The sequence below is a fragment of the Miniopterus schreibersii genome, assembly GCF_964146895.1.
Source record: "Miniopterus schreibersii genome assembly, chromosome: 18".
Lineage (NCBI taxonomy): Eukaryota > Metazoa > Chordata > Mammalia > Chiroptera > Miniopteridae > Miniopterus > Miniopterus schreibersii.
Genome location: NC_138121.1, coordinates 30,650,151 through 30,676,049, shown reverse-complemented (window position 1 = coordinate 30,676,049; position 25,899 = coordinate 30,650,151). Strand labels below are relative to the sequence as shown.

Below are 25,899 nucleotides of genomic sequence, written 5' to 3'. Positions count from 1 at the left end.
GGAGCAAATTAAAATGTAGATGATTTTGCCCTGGCTGGTGTGGCACAGTTGGTTGGGTGATGTCCTGTGCCCCGAAAGGTTGTGGGTTCAATTCCCTGTCAGAGCCCGGGGCCCAGGCTCAGGTTGTGGGCTCGATCCCGTGTAGGGAGCATGCAGGAGGCAGCCGATTGATGTTTTGCTCTCACATCGATGTTTCTCTCTCTCCCCCTTCCTCTGTCTAAAAAAAAAATAAATAAAAATAAAATAAATTAAAAAATCTTTAAAAAAAATGTAAATTATTTTGAATCTAAGAAAATCCATTTAATCATGACCATGGTAATATCTTTTTTAAAGGTATAGTATTTACAATTAGAACTGTAGGGATGGCATATCACTCGGATCTGTGAAGAATTCTTATAAAATCATAGCAGAATATTACTAGTTTTCAGCTTTTAAAGTCAACCAACGTGTAAATAAGGCAATTTTTAATGGCAGGAAGAATAACATATTGTAAGAAAGGAAATACAGATGGGGTTTATACTACTTGACTCATTCATAATGATGTTTACTTAGTTGTAATAAGTAATCCCTATTAACTGTAACCAAGTATTATGGTAAGTATATTAATAAAATACAGAGCAATGATGTGTGAATCTGTGCCTATGTGAGGTTAAGACAGTATATCTTCATATCAGGAGGTCTGTAGTTGATAACAGGTGAAAATAAACACAGTAAACAACAGTTTATATAGGCTCTTCCTACTGATACATTAGGAAAATGGGGAATGAAGGTATCTCTCTTACACACACATACACACACAATTTGGAGAGGAATACTTTCTAGAGTATGGATAAACAGTTAAAAGTATTTGCCTTAAGGAAGAGAAGTAGACTGACTGTATACTATTTTGTTTCATCTGCACTAACTATATACAGGTATTATTAAATAAAAAACAAAACAAAAACAAAACAAAATTTTCCCTAATACAAAAACAGCTCCTGTAAATAACTTAAGGAAAAGTCTAACATCTGAGGAGAAAATCATCAAACAATATTTATATGCAGTTCATAGAAAAGGAAGTACTAATAAAAAAAATGTTCAACCTCACACAAAGTGAAATGCACTGGGTATTGAGGTAACATTTTTCAATTATAAGACTGGCAAACATTTTCAAGTTTGATAACATCGTACTGGTAAATGTAGGGCAGCAGACACCCTTAAAAACGGGTTAAAGTGTAAATTGCTATAATCTCTACTGAGGGGGACACAGAAATATTTATTAGAATTACAGAGCTATGTCTCCTGTTATCTAGAATTTCCAGTTACTGGATTTATTTTACAGATAAATTCACCCATTTAGGAAATGATTCATGAAGGTTCATTTCAGCACTGCTTATATTAGCAAAAATTGGAAACCACCTTGCTCCACATGGAGAGGGCAACTGTAAGTCTGAGGGACAATGAGAACAGGAAGACTTTTGACTGTATCCTATTATTTATTTTTGAACTGTGTGAATGCATGCTTTAAAGCCTTAGCTAGCTGAGGATACCAGACTGGCCACCATTCTACAGGGCTCCCTGCAAAGGCCTCTGCAAGATTCAGTACTGGAAGTCTAAGCCCCATGTTCCAACTGCCAGGTAGCATCACTCTGGACTAGTTAGTGCACTGGCCTCCTAGTTTCTTGCCCTACTATGTAGTTTATTCTCAACGCAGCAGGCATTCTTTTCAAATTAAGTCAGATTGTCACTCGTCTGTTCAAAGCCCTACAATTGCTTCCACCCCAGAATAAATATCACTACAGTTGCTTCCATTGCTCCCTCTCTAACCTCATATTCTGCCACCCTTTCCCCACTCACTCCACTCCAGCTGTACTAGGTTCACTCCTGGTTCAGGATCTTTGCAGCTACAGTTTTTTTTGCTTGAATATCAAATCACCTTCTGAGCCATTTCTCAAATGTCAGCTTCCCTACTTTCTTTAAGTATCTTTTTAAAAAAATCCTCACGGGAGGGTATGTTTATTATTTTTATTTTATTTTAGAGGAAGAGGGAAAAAACATGGATGTGAGAAACATCTATTGGTTGCCTCCTGTATGTACCCTGACCAGGAATCAAACCCACAACCTATGGGTGCACGACACAATGCTCCAAAACTGAGCCACCTGGCCAGGGCTCCCTAACCTATTTTAAAGTGGAAGCAGCAATACCCCTCCAGCCCATGCACTCTTGTCCTCACCTCTCTTCCTGGCTTTTTCTTCAAGCACTTAAGCATCTTAACATATTACATATTTTACTCATTTATTTTATCTCCACAATATAAGGTCTAATAAGGGCTGGGTTTCTTTTTCTCACTGCTGCTTACCCTGCAATTGGGACTATATCTCTTCCACAGTTAGGGCTCAAATATTTGTTGAATATATGGTTTCTCCTTTCCCATAGTAAATTAGCAAAACTAAAAACAGAATAGAGGTAGGAAGGAGTAAGATTGTTAGTGTGATTGCTGCCTTTCATTATAAACCTTTCTGAGGAATTTAAATGAAAACACATATATGGCCCTGGATGGTGTGCTCAGTTGGTTGAGCATCATACCATGCACTGAAAGGTCACTGATTGGATTCCCCGTCAGGGCACATACCCAGGTTGCGGGTTCCATCCCATGTTGGGGTGCGTGGGTATGGGAGGCAACTGATAGATGTTTCTCTCTCATATCAATGTTTCTCTCTCTAAAATCAATTAAAACAACAACATCCCCCACATACATGTACACATATCTCCCATCAAAATAATTGAAAAAATTTTTAAATAAAAAAGTATTAGATATTTTTATGAAGTATAATTGACAGAACTTGGTAACAGGGTGATGCTGGTGCAGAATTGAAGGAAACTGTCAAAAATGACTTCCAGATTTCTGGCATACTCAGGTTAGTAGATGGTGAACACTGGAAGAAAAGTAGAGAGATTACTTCAGTTAGGGGAACATTAAATTCGAGAGGCCTTCAAGTACAGATATCTAGAAGTCAGATCTAGATTCAGAAAAGAGAATGTGCTAGATGTTAATTTGAAGACAATTCCCCATAGGGGTTGATGACAGAGAGAGTATGCAGCTTAAAAAAGGAGGGAAAAAGCTAAAGTAGAGCTCTGAGGAACACAATTTTTTCAAGATGGGGTGGTGAAGGAATCAGGTAAACAGACTGAGGAACAGCAGCTAGAGGAGAGGGGAAAAAGTAGATGAATGTAGCAGTCAGCAGGGTAAGAGTAGTTTAAGAAGAGGTCAACTGTACGGAAGGCATCTGTAAAACAAACAGAGGAAAACTGGAAAGGCTCACTGGAGATCACTGGTGACCTTACCAAAAGGAGTAGATCAAGTGTATTGAGGAGTGAAAGGGAGATCATCTTGACAGTTAAAGAGCTAAGCAGAAGCTGATAGGATGTAGGATTCAAGCATAATTTTCTTAAAATAGGAGTTTGCAACATAATTACAATTATATATTAATATATGAATATAACACAATATGCTATGTAGTATGCCAGCTTAAAATTAAATGTGAACAGAAAGGATCCATTCTCAAGGAATAAGTTGAAGCTAAAGAGATAAATAAGTATTTTAAGTCTGGGAGTTAGGGAGCTAGAGCACAAGCAGTTTTTTGATAAATATGTTTTTTTTTTCCTATTTTCACTGGGCCACCAGGAAAAGGCTGAGTTGCAGATGAGGCTGGTTTAGACAGTATGGTAAGTGCTTCAGGCAGTTTCTAATCAATGTCCTCTAGTTCTCTTTGAAATAGATGGCAAGGCCATTTGATGACTTCAGAGAAATGATTTCAAAAACGTATTAAGTTTTGCTGGCCCAGCAGAGAGCAGTAATCAGATTTACAGTGTTACTAATTTACTCATTTGTGATTTTCTTTCACAGGACTCAGCCTTCTGGGTAAATACGGACAATGTGGATGGGTGGATGCTTTCAGGGTTGAAGTTTCTCTAGGCAGGAGCACAAGCAGCTCAAAAGAGGCTCAAGGGAGTTTAGGGTATTTGCAAGATAGATGAAGGATAATGGAGTCTAGGCTCGCTGGAGATGGTGGTGGGGAAAGCAAAAGAGCTAATGAGTCCAAAGTAGAAAGGTCCATTTTTTACAAGTTATTTCTCGAGCAAGTGAGCTGGAAGATCAAAGTGTGGGGTGTCTAAATCCACGAATCGGAGGTGATGCAGATGTGGCTGAACAAGGCACAGGTGTACCCACAGCTTTGGGCGGGAGGGGACGAAAGGAAAAGTCACTGGACAAGGAACAAGAACGAGGGGGAGTGGGGGAGTTCACACAGCAGGCTGGGCTGCTGTCATCTGTAAGGCCTGCTTACAAGTTTGGCCCTTGGCTGACATCTGAGAACTTGGATTTCAGGTTTTCCACCATTCCCGGAACTGATAAGAGTGACTCACTGTGCCTAAACTGTACATTCTGTGTAACTCCTTTCAAAGTCCCCCCTGAAAGTTTGAACCTGGTTTCCCCCAGGCTTTGCCTATTCATCTTTTCCATTTGCTAATTTTGCTTTGTGTATTTTTGCTGTAAGAAATCATAGCCATGAGTATGGTTATTTGGGGACTCCCAACTCAGATGGGTAAACCACACAGAAGCTGAAGTCATTTGGAAGAACAGAAGTGCAGAGTAAGAGGAAGGCAGGTATTAGGTTCTTCAAGATGATGGGCAGTAATTAGGTCATTAGATGATCAAATCAGGGGAGTGAAAGGATCACATGACCTCTCAGAGTAATAGAGGTTTCATTGGGAGAGGGAAGAGAGGAAGGACACCAAGCCCACATCCTGAACATAGATTTGTAGGGCAAGAAATACTCTAGTGCCACTACTGGGAAAGGTGATGGTGGGAACAGTGTCCTTAGGGGGTCAAAGGTTAGGCACATAGAGGATTAACCTTGAATCTGCTCTAATCTACACATCTATCTATGTCTACATTGACAATACATCAGGGTTTTCTGATACTCCACGGTAACAAATTACTTGCTGAGCACACTGGTGTGGAGTGGTACTACAGCTGGGAACTACTATCTTTTACCATAGTCTAAGTCCTCAAAAAGTGTAAAACACTTTGGCTTCTCTTGCAGAGGGAAAGACATTGCCAGCATTATTTTAACATCCAAAGACAGAAATTACCCAAATGTGGCATCATCAGAATGGATCAATTGTGGTCTATTAATACAATGGAATATTATACTGCAATGAAAAGGAACACTCTACAGCCAAATGCAGCAATATGTTCAACTCCCACAAACACAATGTTGAGCAAGGAAGCAAAGCACAAAAAAAGCATACACTATATAATTCCATTTATATAAAGAACAAAAAACAAGCAAAAAGCACTCTATACTTAGAAGTCAGGACAGTAGTTATGCTTGAGGAAGCGGGGGGCTACTGGAAGGCAGTTTTGTGTGTGTGTGTGTGGGGGGGGCTTATGTGGGTACTGTTAATATCCTGATTCCCATGGCTGCTTGTTACATAGGTAATCATGGTATGTGTACTTTTCTGTGTGCATATACTTCAAAACAACAGTGATATTCAATATATGTGAAAAAACAAGTACATCTTTCACAACAGTGCATTTCTCATGAATCAATTTTTGTTGAAAAGCACATGCCTGTACAGAACAATGCCAGGCAGATATACATTCAAACAGTGCTAACAACAGTTAGCTCTGGGTAGTGGAATTGTAGATGATTCTTTCTTTTCTTTTATCTATTTTTAAAAACCATCTTTAATACTTCCCGTATTCTTTCTACAATGTATTACTTTTATAAAAACAAAACAATCGCTTCTTGGCCTTTTGGCCAAAATCAAGTGTACAAAAACAAAACAAAACTATACCTAACTGCATTTCATAAACCGCAACATGTAAGATTTCACACACACTTTGGGACAAAGAAATGCTATTAAACCTGGGGAATGGAGCAAGGGACCAACCCATAAAAAAATCTACAGAACAATTTCAGCACAAGCAAAATCCTGAATTGCAATGTTGGGATTTGCATTCTCATCAACAATCCTTGTGAGGCTAACACCCAAGGATTACCAGGATTAGGTTAGTACCAGGATTATAGAAGCATACAGACATCTAGTAAACATGTTCCTGTCCTCTGTACTGGGATGACTGTATACCATTTATAATCATTATAATCTTGCCTGGGCCCGGGCTTCTCACACCCCCTTCAAGACTGGCATTCTTTCCTGTCTTCCCCTTCCACTCCCAGACTGCTCTTCAAGCCTAGAGGCAAAGGCGACTTTCTGGGTCATGAGCTCCTTGCTGGCTGCTCTCAGTTGTTTCTGTGCACCTAAAGTATGAGTCACTCTAAGAAAGCCTCATTATTGAACTGACATATGCTTTGGTCTCACACAGCTGCTTTATTTCTTTATAAACAACAACATTGGACAGCAGTGCATTTTAAAGTGTTCCCTTAAAACCAGTATTGTGAACTGCAATCAGATTCAGGTCTATTCTGATATGTTTATGAGCTAAACCCGAGAACATTTTTATCAGTCAGCCAAGTTCATTAAATATGAAGACAGCTGAAATTTAAAGGACACCCATACCACTGGCTAACAGCTCTGCACCATTACTCAGAACAGAAACCACATAGATTCATAGTCTCACCACATGCTCTTATAGCCAAATTTATAAATGTCCCCAAACCAGAAGCTAGCTTTTTCTAACAATGGCTCTGAAACAGGATATGAACCTTTGCATTGCTCCTCCTCAGAAGGCTGGGATTACCCCAAGAGCAATGACTGGGACCTCTAGTTTGCTAGTGCACACACAGGCTGGCTGGCTGTTGCTGGGCTCTGCTGCTCAAAGCTACTCTCCCTTACTTCCCTCACTTGATCAATTCCTATTCAGGGGATACCTCTTTTGAGAAGTTGTCCCTGTGTCTCCATCTTGCAAGAAGCTAAGGCAGCCTGCTCTGAGCAAATCCTTATTTAGCATCCTCAGATTCAGGGGTTAATGGTGCTACTCTACTTCCCTAAATTTGAGTCCAATTGTACTAATACTTCTCATCTTTTAAAAACACAGTCAAAAGAAGCAACCTAGCAAATTTTATACATCTGAGCTCATTTAGGATATCACTCATCCAGCCAGGCCTGGCTCAGCAGCTGGGCATCGACCTAGGATTTAGGAGATTGTGGTTCGATTCCTGGTCAGGGCACATGCCCGGGGTGTGGGCTCGATCCCCAGTTGGGGGTGTGCAGGAGGCAGCCGATCAATGACTCTCTCATCATTGATGTTTCTCTCTCTCTCCCCCCCCTTCCCCTCTCTGAAATCAATAAAGATATGTTAAAAAAAAGAAAAAAAAGAGATCACTCATCTTGATTATATTGTGATACTCTCCCCACTGTCAGTTTAAACTAGCTTATAGTCTCTAAACTAATAGGGTAGAGGTATCCTAAAACACCGAATCCAGCCATTAGATCTGAGCTATTAACACAGGGGCTTACAGGAGAAGCTTCTCTTTCAGGGAGGTAACTCAGAAGCAGGGACAACAGCCATGTAAATTTGAGACAGACACAACAAACATCCATTTCCTGTATGCTAGGAACAAAAAACTAAGTCTCAGTACTCAAAGCAGCCAAACCGTGGAGGCAACGAAGTCTCAATCTGTTTCCCCCAGATTCTGTCCTGTAGAAATGCCTCCACCCCCTGCCCCGCGCACACACACTTAGTCCTTTCCCTCGCCATGCCCCAACTACAGCCTGGATATACCAGGTTTGGAAGGGTGAGGAAATGAAAAAATCATCCTACTGAGAAAACGTCACCAAGGCCCTTAAATGAGGGGGCTAGAAGAGCCAGCTGATATTTTAAACTGTCTTTCTAAACCTGTCTGATTAGAACTACCTGTGGGACTTAGATCCCCAGGCTCCACTACAAAACTTAAGAATGAGACTCTCTAGGTGTGGAACATGGAAATTTGTATTTTAAAAGTGCTCCTCAGGTGATTCTGATGAGATTTGTGAACCACTGAGAGAGAATTGGATGGAGTGGTAACTCCTACTGCAATAATGGGTTTTCAAAATGTTGATACTGCTATCAGAAGTAAGGTCTCTTTACACCTGTCCCTTTGTGTCCCATGTAAAGCAAGCTTGGGGGCGGGGGGGGGGGCGCAAATTAATTCCTCACTCATTGTCTTCCCACGTGAAGAGAGTTCAGTTAGTACTTCTCAAAGTAGAGGGGCCACTGCTGCACTTTGGACTGGAAAATTGATTATGTGGCACTGTCTAGCATAGTGTAGGACATTTACTATCTCTCATCCTTGCTCTTAAATGCCAATAGTGGTTCCTAGTCATTGGGACAGACAAAAACACATTCCCTCACTTTTCTAAATGCTCCTAGGATATCAGTTCAGACCCTGATTAAGAGCCATTGAGCTGGATTGACATTCCTGACCTATCTTCCCTACCTCTCACTTTAAGTTCCACTTTTGGAGGGAGAAATGGTCTATCTAATAGGTGAATTTAGGAGAAGCCAGACCTTCTCTCTCTCCCCTTTTGCCCTTGCCTGCCCAGAGGTCATATTCTAGCCTGAGGTTTCCCACCTGGCTGTCTCCTCATGTCACAGATTTGAGCTTAGGTGTGGTCTCCACTGGGGGGGGGGGGGAGGAGAGAAGGGGCTTCTGCCTTTACCTAAACACCTACAACAATAAATAAATCTTAGAAGAAACTAATTTAGTTATTTTAGGGAATATAAACATGACCATAATTCCATTCTGACATTTTAAAGATGCCTTTATCTTTCTATTATAAGAATATATTCCTGTTTAAAGAGAAAGAACTTTGACGAACATTTTTTATTGAAGAGTTTTATTCTGTCTCAGAATAAAAACCTTGCTTTAATATTGTAAGGTGCACTGCAGGTATGCCATGCTGCCAGTTACTGTTGGGGCACCAAATGCCCTAGTCAGTGACCCAGAGGGCTTGGAAAAGGCATGAATTCATATTTTTAAAGCACGTAGAACTGGTATTTACGGTTTTTGTTCTTGAAATAGGCCCAGACATCTCAAACGGTCTACAGGTGTTGCCATAGCACTTGCTTTGATGTTCAGAATGCCTCAGAAAGTGTTCAGTATCATGATTTATGGGTCCTCCAGACGGTTTTGTTGTTAACATGCAAGCAAACAGTATTAAACAATATTATCTAAATTCTGGCTGCCAAGTACTGAAACTTAATAATGAAACCAAATTACAAAACATCTTGTAGAGCTATACAAAAGATATAAAATTAAAAATATCAACCATCTTTAAATATTCTAATTCTACGATGCAGTTTTCCACATCTTTATCACTACTGAGTAGTTTGAGAAAGTTAATAAAATCAAAAGAGATAAGAATATTTAAATCTTTGGATCCCTTTTATTCCATGGCCTTCATAAAAACACAAAAGTGGCCAGATTTTCCCCCACTATAGCTTAAAATATCAAAAAGATTTACTAGTAATTTATAGTTAGCAATGAAATCTATATCGAGTCATTTGTGAATCACAGGCCCAAGGACCAGTGTTATGATATCTGATAGGTTGCCAAAATAATTTCTAACACTCTGAATCCTCACGAAATATAACAGAATGAGTCAACTTATCATGACAAAATTCCAGGCATTATCAGGAAGAACAGGTTAATTGATGCCTAGTTTTATTGTCTTAAAAAAGAGGAGGAGGGTTACTTATTTGAAAATACAGCTAAGTACATTCTTATCTATGATTATTTACATTCATATACTGAAAATATCTATTATTTGGACAAATCCTGTGATATGCCATTTACTATAAAATGAAGTTCTTATGATGAGCATGAGTAATTTATCCTTTTTAGATAACGAACGAATGTATCAAATCTTCATTTGAATTCCAAACATTGAAAAAAAAAATCAAAATAAAAAATCTTAAGCCTGGAAAACTATGAAAAAAAGACCCACCCATAGCTCTGCTCCTCAGCACAACTTCTGCAAGGACACAGTATGTTTGCTGACTTTAAAATGTTTATTCTTTAAAAAATTAGTTGCTTTTTATACAGCTATACAAAGTTCTTAATGTTTCTTTGGCAATGGAATATAATGGAATTTTACAACTATATAAAAAAGTTACCTTTGCCTAAGAAACAGTATTTACTGTGTGTACATAGTTGACTGACAAAATTATCTACCATCCAGCACCCTAATTAACTGACGAAATAAGCTACCTCAAAAGGGATATTACAGGATTTCCAAAAAGAAAGAAAGGGCAAAAGACAGACAGATACACACACATACACACACACACACACCCCCACCCTTCTGTGGCTTGAAACACAGTATCATGGCCCTAGCTGCAGGCAACTTGCAGTAATTGCCAAATACAATTTAGTGATAAGAAAAATCCTTTCAGTGATGAAAAAATACTTGTAAGTCCCACTGAAGTACTGCTTTAGTTTAACTATACATAAGAAATTACTTGACCTTCTGCTATTTCAAATATATTTAATGCTCATTTTTAAAGATGAGCCCCCCCCAATATAACTGCATCATATCTTTGAAATTAAGCAGAAAAACAAACAAACAGACACACAGACAAACAAAAAAACCCAGTGCTGGTGACAAATATACAGCGAATTCACTTCTTCATTCTTGATAAAGACTGAAACCAATTCTCAGGACCACGAAGAGCTAGAAATTCACCTATTTTCAAAGACTTCTTTGTAGACTATGCAGCAACTTTGTTGTCTTTCTAAAAAAGGAAAAAAAATGTGCTGTTTCAAATTATTGGTTAATAATTATTTCTTTCTAAAATGCTTAAGCATACTTTCCATTATCTTTAAATATACCCTCCTTTTATGTATAAATCTGTACCACTGATTTCCAAAAAATACTTTTTACAACTTTCACACCCAGCAGGAGCTCATTATTTGTTTACATTTTCTAGTTAGTAGTAGAGTTTATTTATTTTAAAAAATGTTTTTTATTGATTTTAGAGAGAGAGAGGAAGGGAGAGGGAGAGACGTATAGAAACATCGATAAGAGAGAAACATTGATTGGCTGCCTCCTGCACATCCCCTACTGGGGGATCAAGCCTACAACCTGGGCACGTGCCCTGACTGGAAATTGCACCAGTAACCCCACTATCTTTGGCTGCCATCCCAATAATCTTTAAAAATAATGACAGAACTTAAACCTTCAACATACTAGTCAAATTAATCAAGTACAACCAACAATGTACTTTGAAAGATTAATAAAATCTCTCTCAGTCTTTTATGTCTTTACTAAGTAATAAAATATCCAGACAGTAAAATAACATTTCTCTCCAATGGGTCATGCCAGGAGAAAGCAATGATTTAGGAATTCCTTTTAAAAGATAACTTTTAAATTTGAAATAAGTTTCTGAAAATCAGAGAGTTGACTGGGAAGTTTATAGAAGTAACCAGGGAAAAAGCAGTAAAAATCTCAAGGAGCCTCCAGCTTTCCAGTGAGACTAATCTTAAACTAAAGGCCTGTACACAGAGCAACAGAGCCAGGGGCTTCTACTTTCCTCAGAACTAGTTGCTACCACATACCTGGCTTTTACTGCTGACTCTCACCCTGACTGTTAGAAATACATATTTCCTATGTTAAAGACTTAACTTTATCTGTGCATACACCAAACCATGTGTACAATGTTATTAAATTGGAATATCTATGGCATGGTGTAAATTGGTGGAAAGAGAATTACGCTGAAGATGATCCCCCCACTCCCCACTAAAGCCAACCTTCACATGATTTTTTTTTTAACCTTTCAGAAAACTATTTGATTAATCTAGACCTATTAGGGTCCAAAAGCTGTGGTTTTCTGAAAGAAAAAAGCAAAAAAGAGAAAGAAAGAGGGAAAGAGTGAAAGGGAGAGAGAACCATACTGAGTCATTTGGGACACCCCTTTGTCTCTGGATGATCTCTGAAGAATCACATGCTCAAATGGGAGGCAATCTGTCTCATCCACCCTGGTTACTTAGCTTCTTAGCAGCAGCATATAAAACAGGAGCTGGCTCTCCTCTTATTACCCCTGGCCTGATTCCCCCCACACACAAAAAGAAAGTGCCATAGAACCAAACTCGCCATAAGTTTATGTTTCTAACATTATCCTTAAGAAAAATGGGGCTATAATTCAAAGAGAGTGAATTTGGCTTTATACATTAGCTTGTACCTAGGTCAAGAGAGTTAACCTCTATGTATTGAGGTGGGGGTGGGAGAGAGGTCCTAGTTTGGCTATTTTTAAAGAGTTCTAAAAATTGATAATCCTATCAAACCCATGTTTTCATTAAACAATCAGATTTGCTTATGCTCAGCCTAAAAATGTAATGATTCATGTCAACAGAGCACAATGAACAAAGCCAACCATTACATGAAGGCTGCTGCAAATGCCATTGAGGTCCACCTCTGAGAAGTACTGTATGTTTGAGAAATGAGTTTAATCCTTGCAGGTTAATCTCTTGTATGTAATAGTGATTAGTATTTCTACCTTTAAATGTGCCAGATGGTATGATCTAGAAGGCATGGGCTGCTGAGAAGGCCAGGCCTCTCAAGGCAGGCAGAAGGGTCATTCAACTTTGGAATGGACTATCAGAGGCTAGCCACGTTGATGGGACCTTTGGTGCCACTAAAGGCTAAAGTAGTGTATTCCTAATTAACATATGCTAAGTACTTACTTCAAGCTGAGCACAGCATTTTGGTGGAAAAAGTAGAACACATACTCACTAATGCCAAGAGGCTCCCATCTAGCTGGTGATACAGAACAAAATGCACGAAATAGGGAACATGAATGCATTTAAAATGTATGCTGATGAAAACAGATACTACAGGAGGTGAGAAAAGGAATAAATCAGTAAAGGAAGGAAGAGAAGTTTACAAGGACAGAGGAAACCTTGGGCAAGTCTGTGAAGTGTAACTGAAAGGGAGCCCCTGACTTTTAGCTGTGTCTGACTTTCCACCGGACTATAAACACTAAGAAGGCCGCACCAAGTGTTTTGCTTACCACCAATGTCCAGTACAGTGCTCGGCATACAGGAAGAATTCAATACATTCAGTCAATAAATGAGGTCAGAGTTGGAATAAAAAACTGTGTATGAGAGATGATTATGAGTCAACTTGCTTAAATCAGGTAAGTTAGAGGGTAATGAGAAATGGGGCTGGATATGTCCAGTAGGACCCTCACAGTAAGAAAAGGAGGCAGAGCAATGTCACATTAGAACCTTTTAAGCACCAGGGCAATGCGTTAGGGTGAATCTGTCACTCCCTGAAACACCCAAGCAGATTTTGTCAGAAATACACTAGCGCAGATAAAGACTCATGCAGACAACCTCTATAATGCATTCCAATTCTGCAATATACAGGGTGGGGCAAAAGTAGGGTTACAGTTGTTCATATGGAAAATACAATAATTAATAAACAATACAAGAATAAATGCTGTATTTTGCATACTCATAACAGTAAACCCATTTTTGCCCCACCCTGTTTGTAAAAGCGGTTTTTAACTAAAGGCTCAAAATGACGAAACAGTGAGACACAGCTCCAAATGATGTTTGCATTTGTAAGTGCATGTATTATGCACATGGTGATTACTCAAAATTTAGATAAAGTGAAGTAACAGTCCAGTCTTAAACAAACAATGTGACAGCTACTTTTTCAAATATCTAAAATATTATGAAGAGTGTATATATTCTGTGTATTTACAAGGACAGAGTTAAACTAACAGTTTAAATTAATAGGAAAAAGATTTTCACTCAAATTATATGCATGTCTGTGAAATCCAAACAATGAGAGCATCCCTGGGGTGGGATGATGCTCTCAGGAAGGGTAAAGTTCCAGCTACAGAAGTAGTATAAAGTTTGGCCAGGAGGTCAGAACTCTCAGACGCTTCCCAACTGAGATTTTAATGATCTTTAAAAAGGTGTATCAGAGGTAAGACTGTGCAACTCTCCACAAATGTCAAAATTGAGCATCTGAAAGGTTTAATGACTCAACTGAGGTCATAATAGCAATAATTACTAAAATTCTCATTGGGATTGAAGTCTATTTTAAATGCCCTTTTTCTCAAACCAAGCTAACTCAATGTAGTTTTCATCCACTGTCAGTGGGGACACAAAGAATGGTGTATCACTAGCTAATCAAACACTTGGAAGAGGCAAAGCTGAGAAAATGGGAAGGTAAGAAGATGATGATATCATTCTGAGGAAGGTTACATTCTGAGGAAGGTTAAGTTTAAGCTGATCACAGGCACAAAGTAGGTGAAGATGGAGCAATGCGGGTGGAAGCATATGAGGTCCAAGATGAAAAACTCATTAGAAGCTATGCATTGACAAGCTGGAAAAGGGAGGAGGGAAGGGAAAGTGAGAGAGGGAGGAGGGAAGGGGGGCAGAGTGGGAGACAGTGAGAGCGAGCAAATGAGAGTGAGCACACTCTGGCACACTTGAGCATATGCAAGAGTGCAAACAGGAGCAGGAATGCTAGCAAGAAGCAAACTGAATTTTCCAGGCAGAAAGAATGGATAAAAAAGGTCCTGAGACACGAATAAATTTGTCCCTAAACAAGACAAGAAGGCCCACATATCTGTGGCAGAGTGAACCAAGAGGTGTCCCACTGGCAAAAAGAACTAGAGAGCACTAGACTTCTAACCTGGAGAAGATCATGAGGCACCTTATAGGTTGTGTTGAGAAAAATGTGTTGTTTTATTAAAAAAATATAAGTGTATTTAAAAAAAACTAGAAAGAAAGATTTCAAGTTAGGTGGGTGGTGGTCAGTGTCAAAGACTGCAGAGGAGTTAAGGGCAAGTATTTGTGAAAAGGCTACTAAATTCTGTAAGAAAATGTCACTGGCAAGAGCAGTAAGTTCCTAAGATACAGTCTCCTAGCTAGAATGGCAATTTTGCAAGTTATAAGTGCTGCAGCTCCATCAGGACACCATGGCTGGATAGACAAGAGCTAATAAAAAGGCTAATTTTCAGTAGTCTTGGCTGTGATGAGACAATATCAAAGGCATCAAAATTAACAGACCAGGCCTGGCCGGGTAGCTCAGCTGGTTAGTGTTGTCCCCAAACACCCACATGCCAAGGTTGTGGGTTCAATCCCCGATCAGGGTACATCCAGAATCAATCACTGAATGCATAAATAAGTGGAATAACAAACTGATGTTTCTCTCTCCCCCTTCCTCTCTCTCTAAAATCAATCAACAAATAAAAATTTAAAAAAATTAATAGACCTGACCCCAAAGCCACTAGTACTGAACCTTTAAGAAAGATCTTAACAACTGTCAGTTTTAAATATATTGGACAATGAAATTCCTGCCAGCAGGTCTTTTTTCAGCTGCCCCTTGCAATTTCTAGTATGCCTCTTTACTAGGGGATATTGATCCTTTCTGTGATTATATACCTTCATCTCCACTATCCCTAAAAGTCAATAAATTAGGATAGTGACATAGATTTAATTTACAGACTCTTTTAAATAAGTAAATAATATATATAAACATACTACACAGAGCTATACAATTTTCTAGCAGCAGTTCCCAAGTGTTAATATATCAAGAGATTTTTAAGGCCACGGCAAAATAAGAAAACCAAGGAAAATGTAGTTGAGTTTTTCACAAAACTAAATTAGGAGCACTGACTCAGGAACAAATTTACTAGGTTCAAGACCCAGCATCACCACTTACTAGCTGACCTTGGACAAGTTATTTAGTATATACTTTTCCTCATTTGTAAAATGGGGATTAAAAAGAGAACCTACACCACAGAGTTGCTGTGAGGTTTAAGTGAGTTAATATGTGAAAAACATTTAGAACAAAGCCTAGTGCATGAAAAATACTATAAAATACTATTTAATAGCTGTTATTAAACGTACAGGTTTGTTTGCCTAGTCTTTTGGTGTTAAAGCATACTTTGTTATCTGAAATAAAGATGGTATGACATAATCCTTTTTTGGATAATACCTGTAGTGGTGTCCTGTGCCTCCAACAAAAAATAATTAAAAAAAAAGAAAAAAAAGAAAAAAAAGAAATAGTCCTAAGTCAGTTTCTAATAGCTTTTTTGGGGAAATTCTACCAGTCCATAAAATCTAAAACCATAGCTCTATAATAAAAAGACAAAAAAGACTTATTAGCTAAGAAGTTACAGCTCCTTAAAATTCTATAAATATCCTAATCAGGTAAAGATGAAAGTTATACAAATGCCCTAAAGTATTCACTCAAAATAGATAAAAGTAAAAACATTTTGAGTTTCATTAAAATGCATGCTGTTTGAAAGGTAGTTTTATGAAAAGCATATAATACTTACCCTATATTCAAAATCTGCAAACTCCCTACCCCCACGACCTCCTCTGAATCCACCACGAAATCCTCGAGGGGTGGTGAAGGTACCACCTCTGCCACCACCACGCCCTCGGCCACCACGGAAACCAAGACCTCCTCTGCCTCTATACCCCCCACGGCCACGGTTTGGACGGAGTGGGATTCCAAATGTTTCAGCATTTAATCTTCTTTCTTCAGCCCAGGTTGGTCTCCGTTCTCTATTATAAGCACAAATAATCTTCAGTGTATATCAGGTTTTAAAGAACATTTTCAAGCAAAACTATGTAACATTAATTCCTAAATTAAAGCAAAGCAATTCCTAAAGATCAAATAAGAATAAGCATATTATCTAAGTCATCACAAGCTGTCCATGGCAATATGTTCCTATAATATTCTGTTAAATTTCATGTGAAAATATGACCAGTATTAGACTCTTGCAAATAGTTAATAAAACAAAGAAACATAACACCACCAATATAATGGGAATTCAAATATAATGGGATTGGCAATTAACTCTACCCTCTACTCAGTCCCAGTGGAAGAGAAGGTAAAGCCAGGAAAGGAAACCCTGTCTCGGAAGCTGGGAGCAGAAGGGTAGGTCCAGTATGATCATACTGCGTCACCAGTATGATCCTGGCCCAATCCCTGGACCTGATGTCTGAAGCAAGTGTCTGGATTGCTGCTGCTGCTATCCTAGAGCCCAATCACAGGGCTCAGTATCATCTCCATTCCTGTTTAAACTGCGGTAAACAACTGCCACCAGGTGGCACTAAACTGCAGCCAGGAGTAGGACAATTTGGATTGGTCAGCAGAAACCGTGGAACTCTAGTTTGTTATGCTAGGTTCTTCAATTAACCTGACAATTTTCTGGATCCACATTTACTGAAATGCGGCAGAGTTTTATGATATCAGCAAACTTCAAAATAACATTAGTACTTTTGGCTCTGGTTTTATTTGAACTACATCGTAGAGGGGTAAAGTAAAAGGTCTTACTTAGATGTTAGATGAACACTTCTGTTTTATTTACTAATTTAAATTTTAGTACAATTACTTTCTTTTAGCAAGATAAAACATTAAAAAATTGCAGTAGATATTTTTAAGTATTCATTAAACTTTGCGAATTTATAAATCATTTTACACTTCAACCTCCTAAGAGCTTAAGAACAGCTTAAAAGACTGTACCTATTATCATCACAAGAAATATTATCAAAGAAGGACTTAGTTTTGTCATAATAGCAGTTAGGTCCAAGTGGATCTTCTTCATCGGCATTTCCTTCACTGTTTTGAGTATCAACTCCTGAGTCTCCTTTATCTTCACCGTTTACAGGCTTCTCCTGTTTCTCAAGTTTATCTTCCACTGAAAAACAAGCACATACCATAAAAGGCAAGACTTGTACTAAACACCGATGATTCACAAGTCAAATAAAGAGTATTTTTTGAGTAGAAAAATAAAAACCCACCTTTCAATTTAAGTTTATTATGAAACTCTCTGTCAATTTCCTCCTTGTTAAATTGTGCATTTGCACTTTCAAAGTCAAAGTCTTTCTCAAATTTCATAGGACCATCTCGCCGAATACCAAATCTTCCCCTGCCACCTCGATGGCCCCCACGCCCTCTCCTTGGAGCTGAAGGAGCACCTGGAACTATGTTAATAAAGAAAAAATAAGCTGGTTTAAGACAGAAGCCATTATTTTTTTATTATATTAAGTGGTCAACAGAAATGCTTACAAGTTATACATTATATTTGTTTTTTATTTAAAAAAGAAAAGTTTCACTAACATTTAATATAGTGCACATGAAATTTATAAACAGCATACATGAAATTTATATTTATGGGGTCTACACTCATATATGTAGCTGATAGAATGTACAACCAAACAATTTGGGAGACTCTGGTACTAACTGTATGCTCCTTGAGGGCAGGGTCTATGTTTTGCTTATTTATATCTCATACTTAGAGAGTACCAAACACATAGTGGGTTCTCAAAATTTAGGAAGTCTTTTATGGAAAGGATCACAGGGACCAAGATTTATAATAAGAAAAATAAATGAACATTAATCAGAACAAACTGCAAGGTGGAGGCATTATTTCCACATCACAAATAACACGAAAGACAAGCAGCACCAGGTCTCAAAAATTCCAAACACTTCCTACTCCATCTTTATTGTCTCCCTCTAAGTGGCTCCACATTATTCAAGTCTTCCTGTACCTAGTCTTTCTCTACAATATAATAACAGGACTTATATCCAATGCCAGAGAAATAGTTATAGAAAAAACATCAACCAGGAATATGGCTACTTGATGTGAGTTAACAGAAACATATAGAGCACAAAGCATTATCAATTCAGTGATTAGAATTATGTGTAATCTTTATTTTTATTGATTTCAGAGAGAGGAAGGGAGAGGGAGAGCGTCATTGATCAGCTGCCTCTTGCATGCCCCTGACTGGGGATCGAACCGCCGTCTCCTGGATCCTAGGTAGATGCTCAACGGCTGAGCCATGCCAGCCGGGCTATAATCTTTAATACAGACCTCCAGACAAAGATCAGAAGTGACTACAGAATAACAGGTTTGTGTTCACTGAAGTTTGGCAAACTGCCCAAGTTTGAGAAAACCAACCACGAAAAAATCAGCAGCATATCCAGACACTTAAATTTAGTTAAGCAGGGCAGTTATTATTATTTTTTAAAATATATCTTTATTGATTTCAGAGAGAGGAAAGGAGAGGGAGAGCGAGAGATAGAAACATCAATGATGAGAGAGTCATTGATGGAGCCCACAACCCAGGCATGTGCCCTGACCAGGAATCAAACCCTGATCGCCTGGATCCTAGGTCGATGCTCAACTGCTGAGCCACGCCCAGTCGGGCGTTAAGCAGGGTATTTAAAACATCCAACTTTACTATTAAAAAAGGCCTTGGCCACAGCCAGGAAGTACTGCATGATCTTTCTGTCTTGAGGAAGAAAAAAAAAGTTGGCCTTTTCAGGTGACTCAGTTGGTTAGAGCATGGTCCCGTACATCAAACGGTTGTGTGTCCCACCCCCAGTCCAGGCATGTAAGGGAGGCAGCCGATTGATGTTTCTCTCTCACATCAATGTCTCTCTCTTTCTCTAAAATCAATAAACATATCCTCATGTGATTTTAAGTATAGTCTACATCTACATATTATAAGAAAAAAATCTAAAAGAATATCCACTGCTCTGTCAATGAGCTCTTGGTGATCAATTATGAAGGGGAAAGATAACTTTTATTTATTATTTTATATAACTTTTAAATGATGGAAGTATAGTTCTTTTTCCAAATTAAAAAAGTAGCAACCAGAAACTCTGTATACTATGGCACAAAGCACATTCAAAAACACATATAAAAATGTACAGGACAAATGAGGTGTTTACACATTTAAAATATATCTAGCTTTTTAAAATTGAGTGAAAGGCCATTTTCCAATTCTTACTTGAGTAAGGTAATTACACATTGCCTTAACTTTTTAATTTGGAAGAGTTTTAAATTATAATTTATTTTCTACTAAGTTAGCAAGTATGAATTTCGCTAAATAATATAGATTACAAAAGATAAAGTATACAATTTTATTAAATCAATAATCATGAAAGAAAATTAAAGTTCCTGGACAATTACTTCAAAAAAGGCTCAGGGGGTAAATAATTTAAATGAGAAAATGTCAAACTTTTAAGGTACAGATAATTCTATTTGTAAAAGCATAAGAAACAATGAAAACAATTTTATAACGCTAATATGAAACTGACACAAAAACATAGAAATACAAAAGATAGTACGAAAGTGAAAGACACATAACAATGTTGCCTACCATGAAATAGGGTTTATTCCAGAAATGTAATGCTTAAAAAAACCTATTATTTTAAAATAAATAGACCAAAAAACAAACAGAAAAACCCCACAGAACAAAACAAAAAACCAATACCCCCAAAACAACAAGAACAAAACCCCTGAAAAAACAGTCCAGAGTGGTTCTATGTGCCCATCACCCAGCTTTCCCTCCAAAGCTAACATTTTAGTTACCTAACTGTATATTATGAAAACCAGGAAAATCGACACTGGTATACTATAATTAACTACATTACAGATCTCATTCAGATTTCAACAGATTTTGCATGTACTCATTTTTTGGTAGTCTTTATGTATACTTCCATGACATTTGGCGACATATATAGATCTATACAACTACCACCAAAAAATAAAAAACTTTTCTGTTACCACAATGAAACTCTCCTGTGCTACTCCTTTATAGCCACCAACCCTTGCCATTCTTCTTTTATTTAAATCCTTACCCAAGAATATTTTTTAAAATTGACTTTTAGGAGACAGAGGGAGGAGAAAGGAATACTGATTGGTTGCGTCATAGACATGCCCTTACTGGGGATTGAACCCAAAACCCAGGTATGGCCATGCAGGGCTGGGAATCGAACCTGCAATCCTTTTGGTGCATAGAATGATGCTCCAATCAACTGAGCCACCTGGCTGGGACAACCATTCATTTTTTTTGTTATGTGACTTTTTATTTAATTTAAAATATTTATCTTTATTGTTGAAAGTATTACAGATGTCTCCTTCCCCCCCATTCGACCCTCCATCAGGCCTTCAACACATTATTGTTTGTGTCCATGGGTTATGCATATAAGTTCTTTGATTAATCTCTCCCCCCATCTTCCCTCTGAAATTCACCAGTCTTCCATGCTTCTATGTCTCTGTATCTATTTTGTGCATCAGTTTATTTTGTTTATTATGAGTGAGATCATGTAAAACTGAATTAGGATGAATTCAGAAAACCTGAATAGGCCAACAAGTGATGAAATCAAAGCAGTAATCAAAATACTCCCAACAAACAAAAGTCCTGGTCAAGAGAGCTTCACAGGGGAGCCTTACCAAGCATTCTACTTATTACAGTAGTCCCTTTAACATTTCTTGCAATGCTGGCTTGGTGGCATTTATAAACTCCTTTAGCCTTTAGATTTTCTGGGAAACTCTTTATTTCACCATGTATTTTGAATTACAGATTTGCTGGATAGAGTAGTCTTGGTTTCAGATCCTTGCTTTTCATTAGGTTGAATACTTCACGCCATTCCCTTCTGGCCTGTAGAGTTTCTGATGAGAAACCAGCTGACAGCCTTATGGGATCTCCATTGTAGGTAACAAATTGTTTTTCTCTTGCTGCCTTTAAGATTCTTTGTCTTGAATTTTTGGCATTTTAATTATGATGTGTCTGGGCGTGGGCCTGTTTGGATTCTTCTTGCTTGGGACTCTGTGCCTCCTGAACTTGTGTGACTTTTTCCTTTACCAGGCTAGGGAAGTTTTCTGCTATTATTTCTTCAGATTCTTTAACCCTTGCTTACTTTCTTCATCTAATGGTACTCTTATGATGCAGATATTTTTGTTTCATGTTGTCCCACAGCTCCCTTAAACTGTTCTTGTTTTTTATTTCTTTTTCTTTTTTGAAAAAATTAAAAAAAAGATCTTTATTGATTTCAGAGAGGAAGGGAGAGGGAGAGAGAGGTAGATACATCAATAATGAGTCATTTATTGGCTGCCTCCTGCACATCCCCCACTAGAGGGCGAGCCTGAAACCCAGGCATGTGCCCTGACCAAGAGCTGAACCACGATCCCCTGGATCACAGGTTGATGCTCAACTGCTGAGCCATGCCAGCCAGGCAACTTGTTGTTTCTTTTTGGATCTCCGATTGAGTGCTTTTTTCAACCCTGTCTTTTAATTTGCTGATCTGATCCTCAGCTTCCACTAATCTGCTGTTTAGCCCTTCCAATGTATTTTTTATTTCTACTATGTCATTGTTAATTTCCTTCATAGTTTCCACATCTTTTCTCATGCTGTTGAGCATCCTTATAATCATTATTCTGAACTCTGTATCTGATAGATTGCTTATCTCCATTTCATTTAGCTCTTCTGGAGAATTCTCTTGTTTTTTCATTTGGGGCTTGTTTTTTTTTGTCTCCCCATTTGGCTTCCTGTTTGGGTTTGTTTCTATGTATTAGGTAGATCTGGTAGGACTCCCAGTCTTTTTGGAGGGTCTCTGGTGCAGGCCAATGTCAGACATTGCTTGTGACTAGCCCTGGGTACCCTGTTTGGAGTTATCAGTGACCCACAGTTTGTAGCTTCCTCTGCTGGGGCTAGGTGCGTTTGAAAAAGACCAAGATGCGCACCAAGGTGTGCTTTCCCAAGCCCAGGGTCCACAAGCAGATAAGGGAAAGACTCAAAGCATCCAGAGCTGACTATTATTCTTAGTCTCTTAATGAGCCTTGGGCTGTAGACCATAGCAAGGTATAAACTCCACAGGGTGAGGCCAGAGGTTTTCCAACAGGACGGGACAAAAGCTGCTTGGATAGGAATGGTCTGCCTGAGGAGGATATCCTCTATAGTACGGGGGGGGGGGGGGGGGGGAGAATGAATCAGCACAGGAAGCCATATGGCCACCTTCTGAGCTTTATCCCCAAAGGCGGAACCCTGGATTTTTCTCACACAGCTCTAGTCCAATCTGCCTTCCCTTTACCAGAGCCCAAGGTGAGTGGCTGCAGACAAAATTTTGTGAGTTGGCCCTTTAAGAGGGTGCTTATATTTCCAGCAGTATCTCCCTGGCAGAAAGAAACCCCTGCTGTTTTTCATAGCCAGAGCACCAGTACCTTTCTCAGTCTGGTGCTGTGGGCTGGGAAGTCCAGCTTGGGGTTTAGACCCCAGAGTTCTCAGTGGGAGCCCCCACAGCTGAGATATCCCTCCAGAACTTCAGCTGCTTCCTGTGGGCTCCCGGACAGCTCTCTTGGGTCTCCGCACTTCCTACCAGTCTCTATGTGGCCTCCATTTTAGGTCCTTGGTTATGGGGGTTCACTCCAGCTAGTCTTCAGTTGATTATTCAGGATGTTTTTTCTGTATTTTAGTTCTAATTCCAGTTTGATCCTGGGAGAGTGTTACTGTAGCTTCCACTTTATCTATTGCCATCTTGGAATCTCCACCATTCTTTTTTTTTTTTTTAATAGCAACTATTCACCACACATTTCAAGTGTTCTCTCTATTGAGAAGCAAAAATACTGCTTTCATATCCAAGTAACTTACCTATTTGTCTCTTGCTATCATTTCTGAGTTGCTCATTTTCTGGTCTTGAAACTTTGTGTACTTCAGCTATAAAAAATACAGAGTAACAAATTCACTCAGGACACAATCAAAAACTTCTGTAAAGTTAGAAATGAGAAAAAAAACCAAAACCCTCCAAATCTATACCCCCACCACATCACTACTTTGAGCCAAATTTGAAAGAATGAACATTCTATCAAGTTCAGTTTAACCTTCTAGGATCATTCATAAAAAGTGTATCTTTTTAATGAAAATAAGGTGAATGGAAAATGTTGATGAGTCAATTAAGGAATTAGTAAATAGCTAAAGTTCTACCTCGCCTGTGCTCTTGATTCTCTATTGCTTTTTGGCTGGTAGATGGTAAAGGCCTGGTTGATACAGGGCTCCTTCTCCCAACAGGTGCTGGAGCAGGTAAGTGAGCCGAGGCGGTCTGTACTGCTTGTTCCATGGTAGGGCTTTTTCTCAAAGGATCTAACTGAGGGCTTGAACGACCTAAAACGTAACCAAAAGATAAGAAACTACCCTATCCTTTGGGGATTTCAAAATAACCTAGACCCTAAAAAATGTCTAGTTTTATTTTTACCAATTCAAATCCTTAGCACAAATTTGAATTCATCTACTTACTAGACCAGAGTTTAAAATTGATTATCTTTAGAGGGCTGGTCACTCAATTAGCTAAAAACAACAACAACAAAAACCCCAAACAACAAACTCTGGAATTTTATCTGTATTTCTACCCATTGAAATAAAGTTTAAATAAGTTTTTAAAAAATGTCTGCCTGGTACAAGATTCCCCAGGAATCTGTTATCAAAGATCATGTTGTAGGTCAGATGCAGATTTACCCCAATAACCATAACCACAAGATTGTATTGATACTTTAGCCATTATTTCCAGAGGCTTTAATATTTTTTCTACTCTCTGAAGATATGTCTAAAGTGATACCTTTCTATCTATAGGTATTATCTCCAATAAATTACTATTATTAAGAAAGTAAAGAATTAGAGAGTTAGGTGAAGTTCTTCAATACCTTAGGGGCTTGGGTAAATTAAACATCAATACTAAAAAGGCCAGCAACAAATAAACCCTTCAGATAATTACACAGTAGTGACAATCATTCCTTGCCATTTAAAAAATCTTTTGACAAATTTTCCCTTAATATAGGTTTTGTGCTTACTAACTCCTTTTTTCCTTTTACAAGAGCCTGGTGACAGTATGAAAAGAAGAATGCAACATCGGGTGCTACCACCATATTTTTTTGTACCTACAATGTTTGTGATAAATCTCTGTTCAAGGTGCTCTTATATCTCATTATATTGCACCAAAATGTTTTGCTTAAAAAAATTATGCGTATTTTAAAAAAAATCCCAAATACGCTGCAAATATCAATAACTGGTGAACTGGTGAGTGCTGACAAAGCACTGGTGGTTGTAACACTGGCTGCTTCAGTGACCATTAGTAATACTCCCCAAGTTCAAGGTTATCTAAAGTATGCAATTGCAGAAGTGTATCACCATTTCCAGCCATTAATGCCAAAGTTTACTCTGCCATTGATGGAATCACTGTATATAATGGGAAATCATGGTTTATTTATATAAATTTTGGCCTATGAGAAGACATTTTATAATCACTTATAACCTTATAAAGGGATTTAATTTATAAAACAAGTGCTAAGTTTTTTGAAAAACCTATTGTGTAGTTAATTTTACAATACTACATTAAATGACCTTCTAAGTTTGTAAAATTTATTTCATCAGGTTTTTCTTTGAGAAAAGACTGTATGACAAGTATTACGGAACCACAAGTGATAGGCAATCACAGCAAGAACTCATTTGTTGTGTACTTTACAAACCTTTGTAATTAGTCTACTAGCAATGATGGCAATTTTGTTATAAATAAGAAAAGTACAGGTGATACTAGATATATTATTAGGAATAAATACAATAGCTATTTCAGTATAATAAAAACAAACCCCTTGAGCTATCTTCACATGCTTATCACAGCTGATATTCTAGGTGTTTTAATTGTGTAAAATTTAGAAATTACAGTTGATAAAATTTATTTATTTTTAATTGATATCACAGAAGAGAGGGAAAGAGAGAGAGAGAAGTATCAATGATGAGAAAGAATCATCGATCAGTTGCCTCCTGTATGCCTCCTACTGGGGATTGGGCCCGCACCCCAGGAATGTACCCTGACCAGAAGTGAACAGTGACGTCCAGCTTCATGGGCTGACGCTCAACCACTGAGCCACACCGGCTGGGTGCCGCCATTCTTTATATAAATATACTTCCCTTCTTCTAATAAATACGTACTTAAAATTTTAAAACAATTTATTTAAAATTTAGTTTAGTTCTAAGTATGAGAGAAGTAATCTAGTTATTTTCCCCAAATAACCAGGCAGTTGTCTGTCCTAACATCCCCTCTATCATATATACTAATTACTTATTTATACTTTGATCTGTTCTTGAATTTGTTCATCTCTT

The 25,899-nt window shown here is 38.2% G+C and overlaps 1 protein-coding gene across 6 annotated transcripts in view; it reads right to left on the bottom strand.

The window, feature by feature from the left end:
• Nucleotides 1-2,016: 2,016 nt before the first annotated feature.
• The window catches only part of LSM14A (LSM14A mRNA processing body assembly factor), a 59,616-nt gene continuing 35,733 nt past the window's right edge, over nt 2,017-25,899 (bottom strand). Inside the window, exons 5-11 of one of the 6 annotated variants that reach the window (XM_081117904.1) lie at nt 23,731-23,907; nt 23,398-23,463; nt 17,761-17,943; nt 17,483-17,657; nt 16,287-16,518; nt 10,673-10,721; nt 2,017-2,916 (exon numbers count right to left, since the gene is read on the bottom strand). In XM_081117904.1, coding sequence (XP_080974030.1) covers nt 10,698-10,721; nt 16,287-16,518; nt 17,483-17,657; nt 17,761-17,943; nt 23,398-23,463; nt 23,731-23,907 — 857 coding nt within the window. In that variant the 3' untranslated portion in view covers nt 2,017-2,916; nt 10,673-10,697. Of the gene's footprint in view, nt 2,917-8,733; nt 10,722-16,286; nt 16,519-17,482; nt 17,658-17,760; nt 17,944-23,397; nt 23,464-23,730; nt 23,908-25,899 lie in introns of those variants that run through there. The other 5 variants (XM_081117903.1, XM_081117907.1, XM_081117902.1 and 2 more) reach the window with 5 other exon arrangements.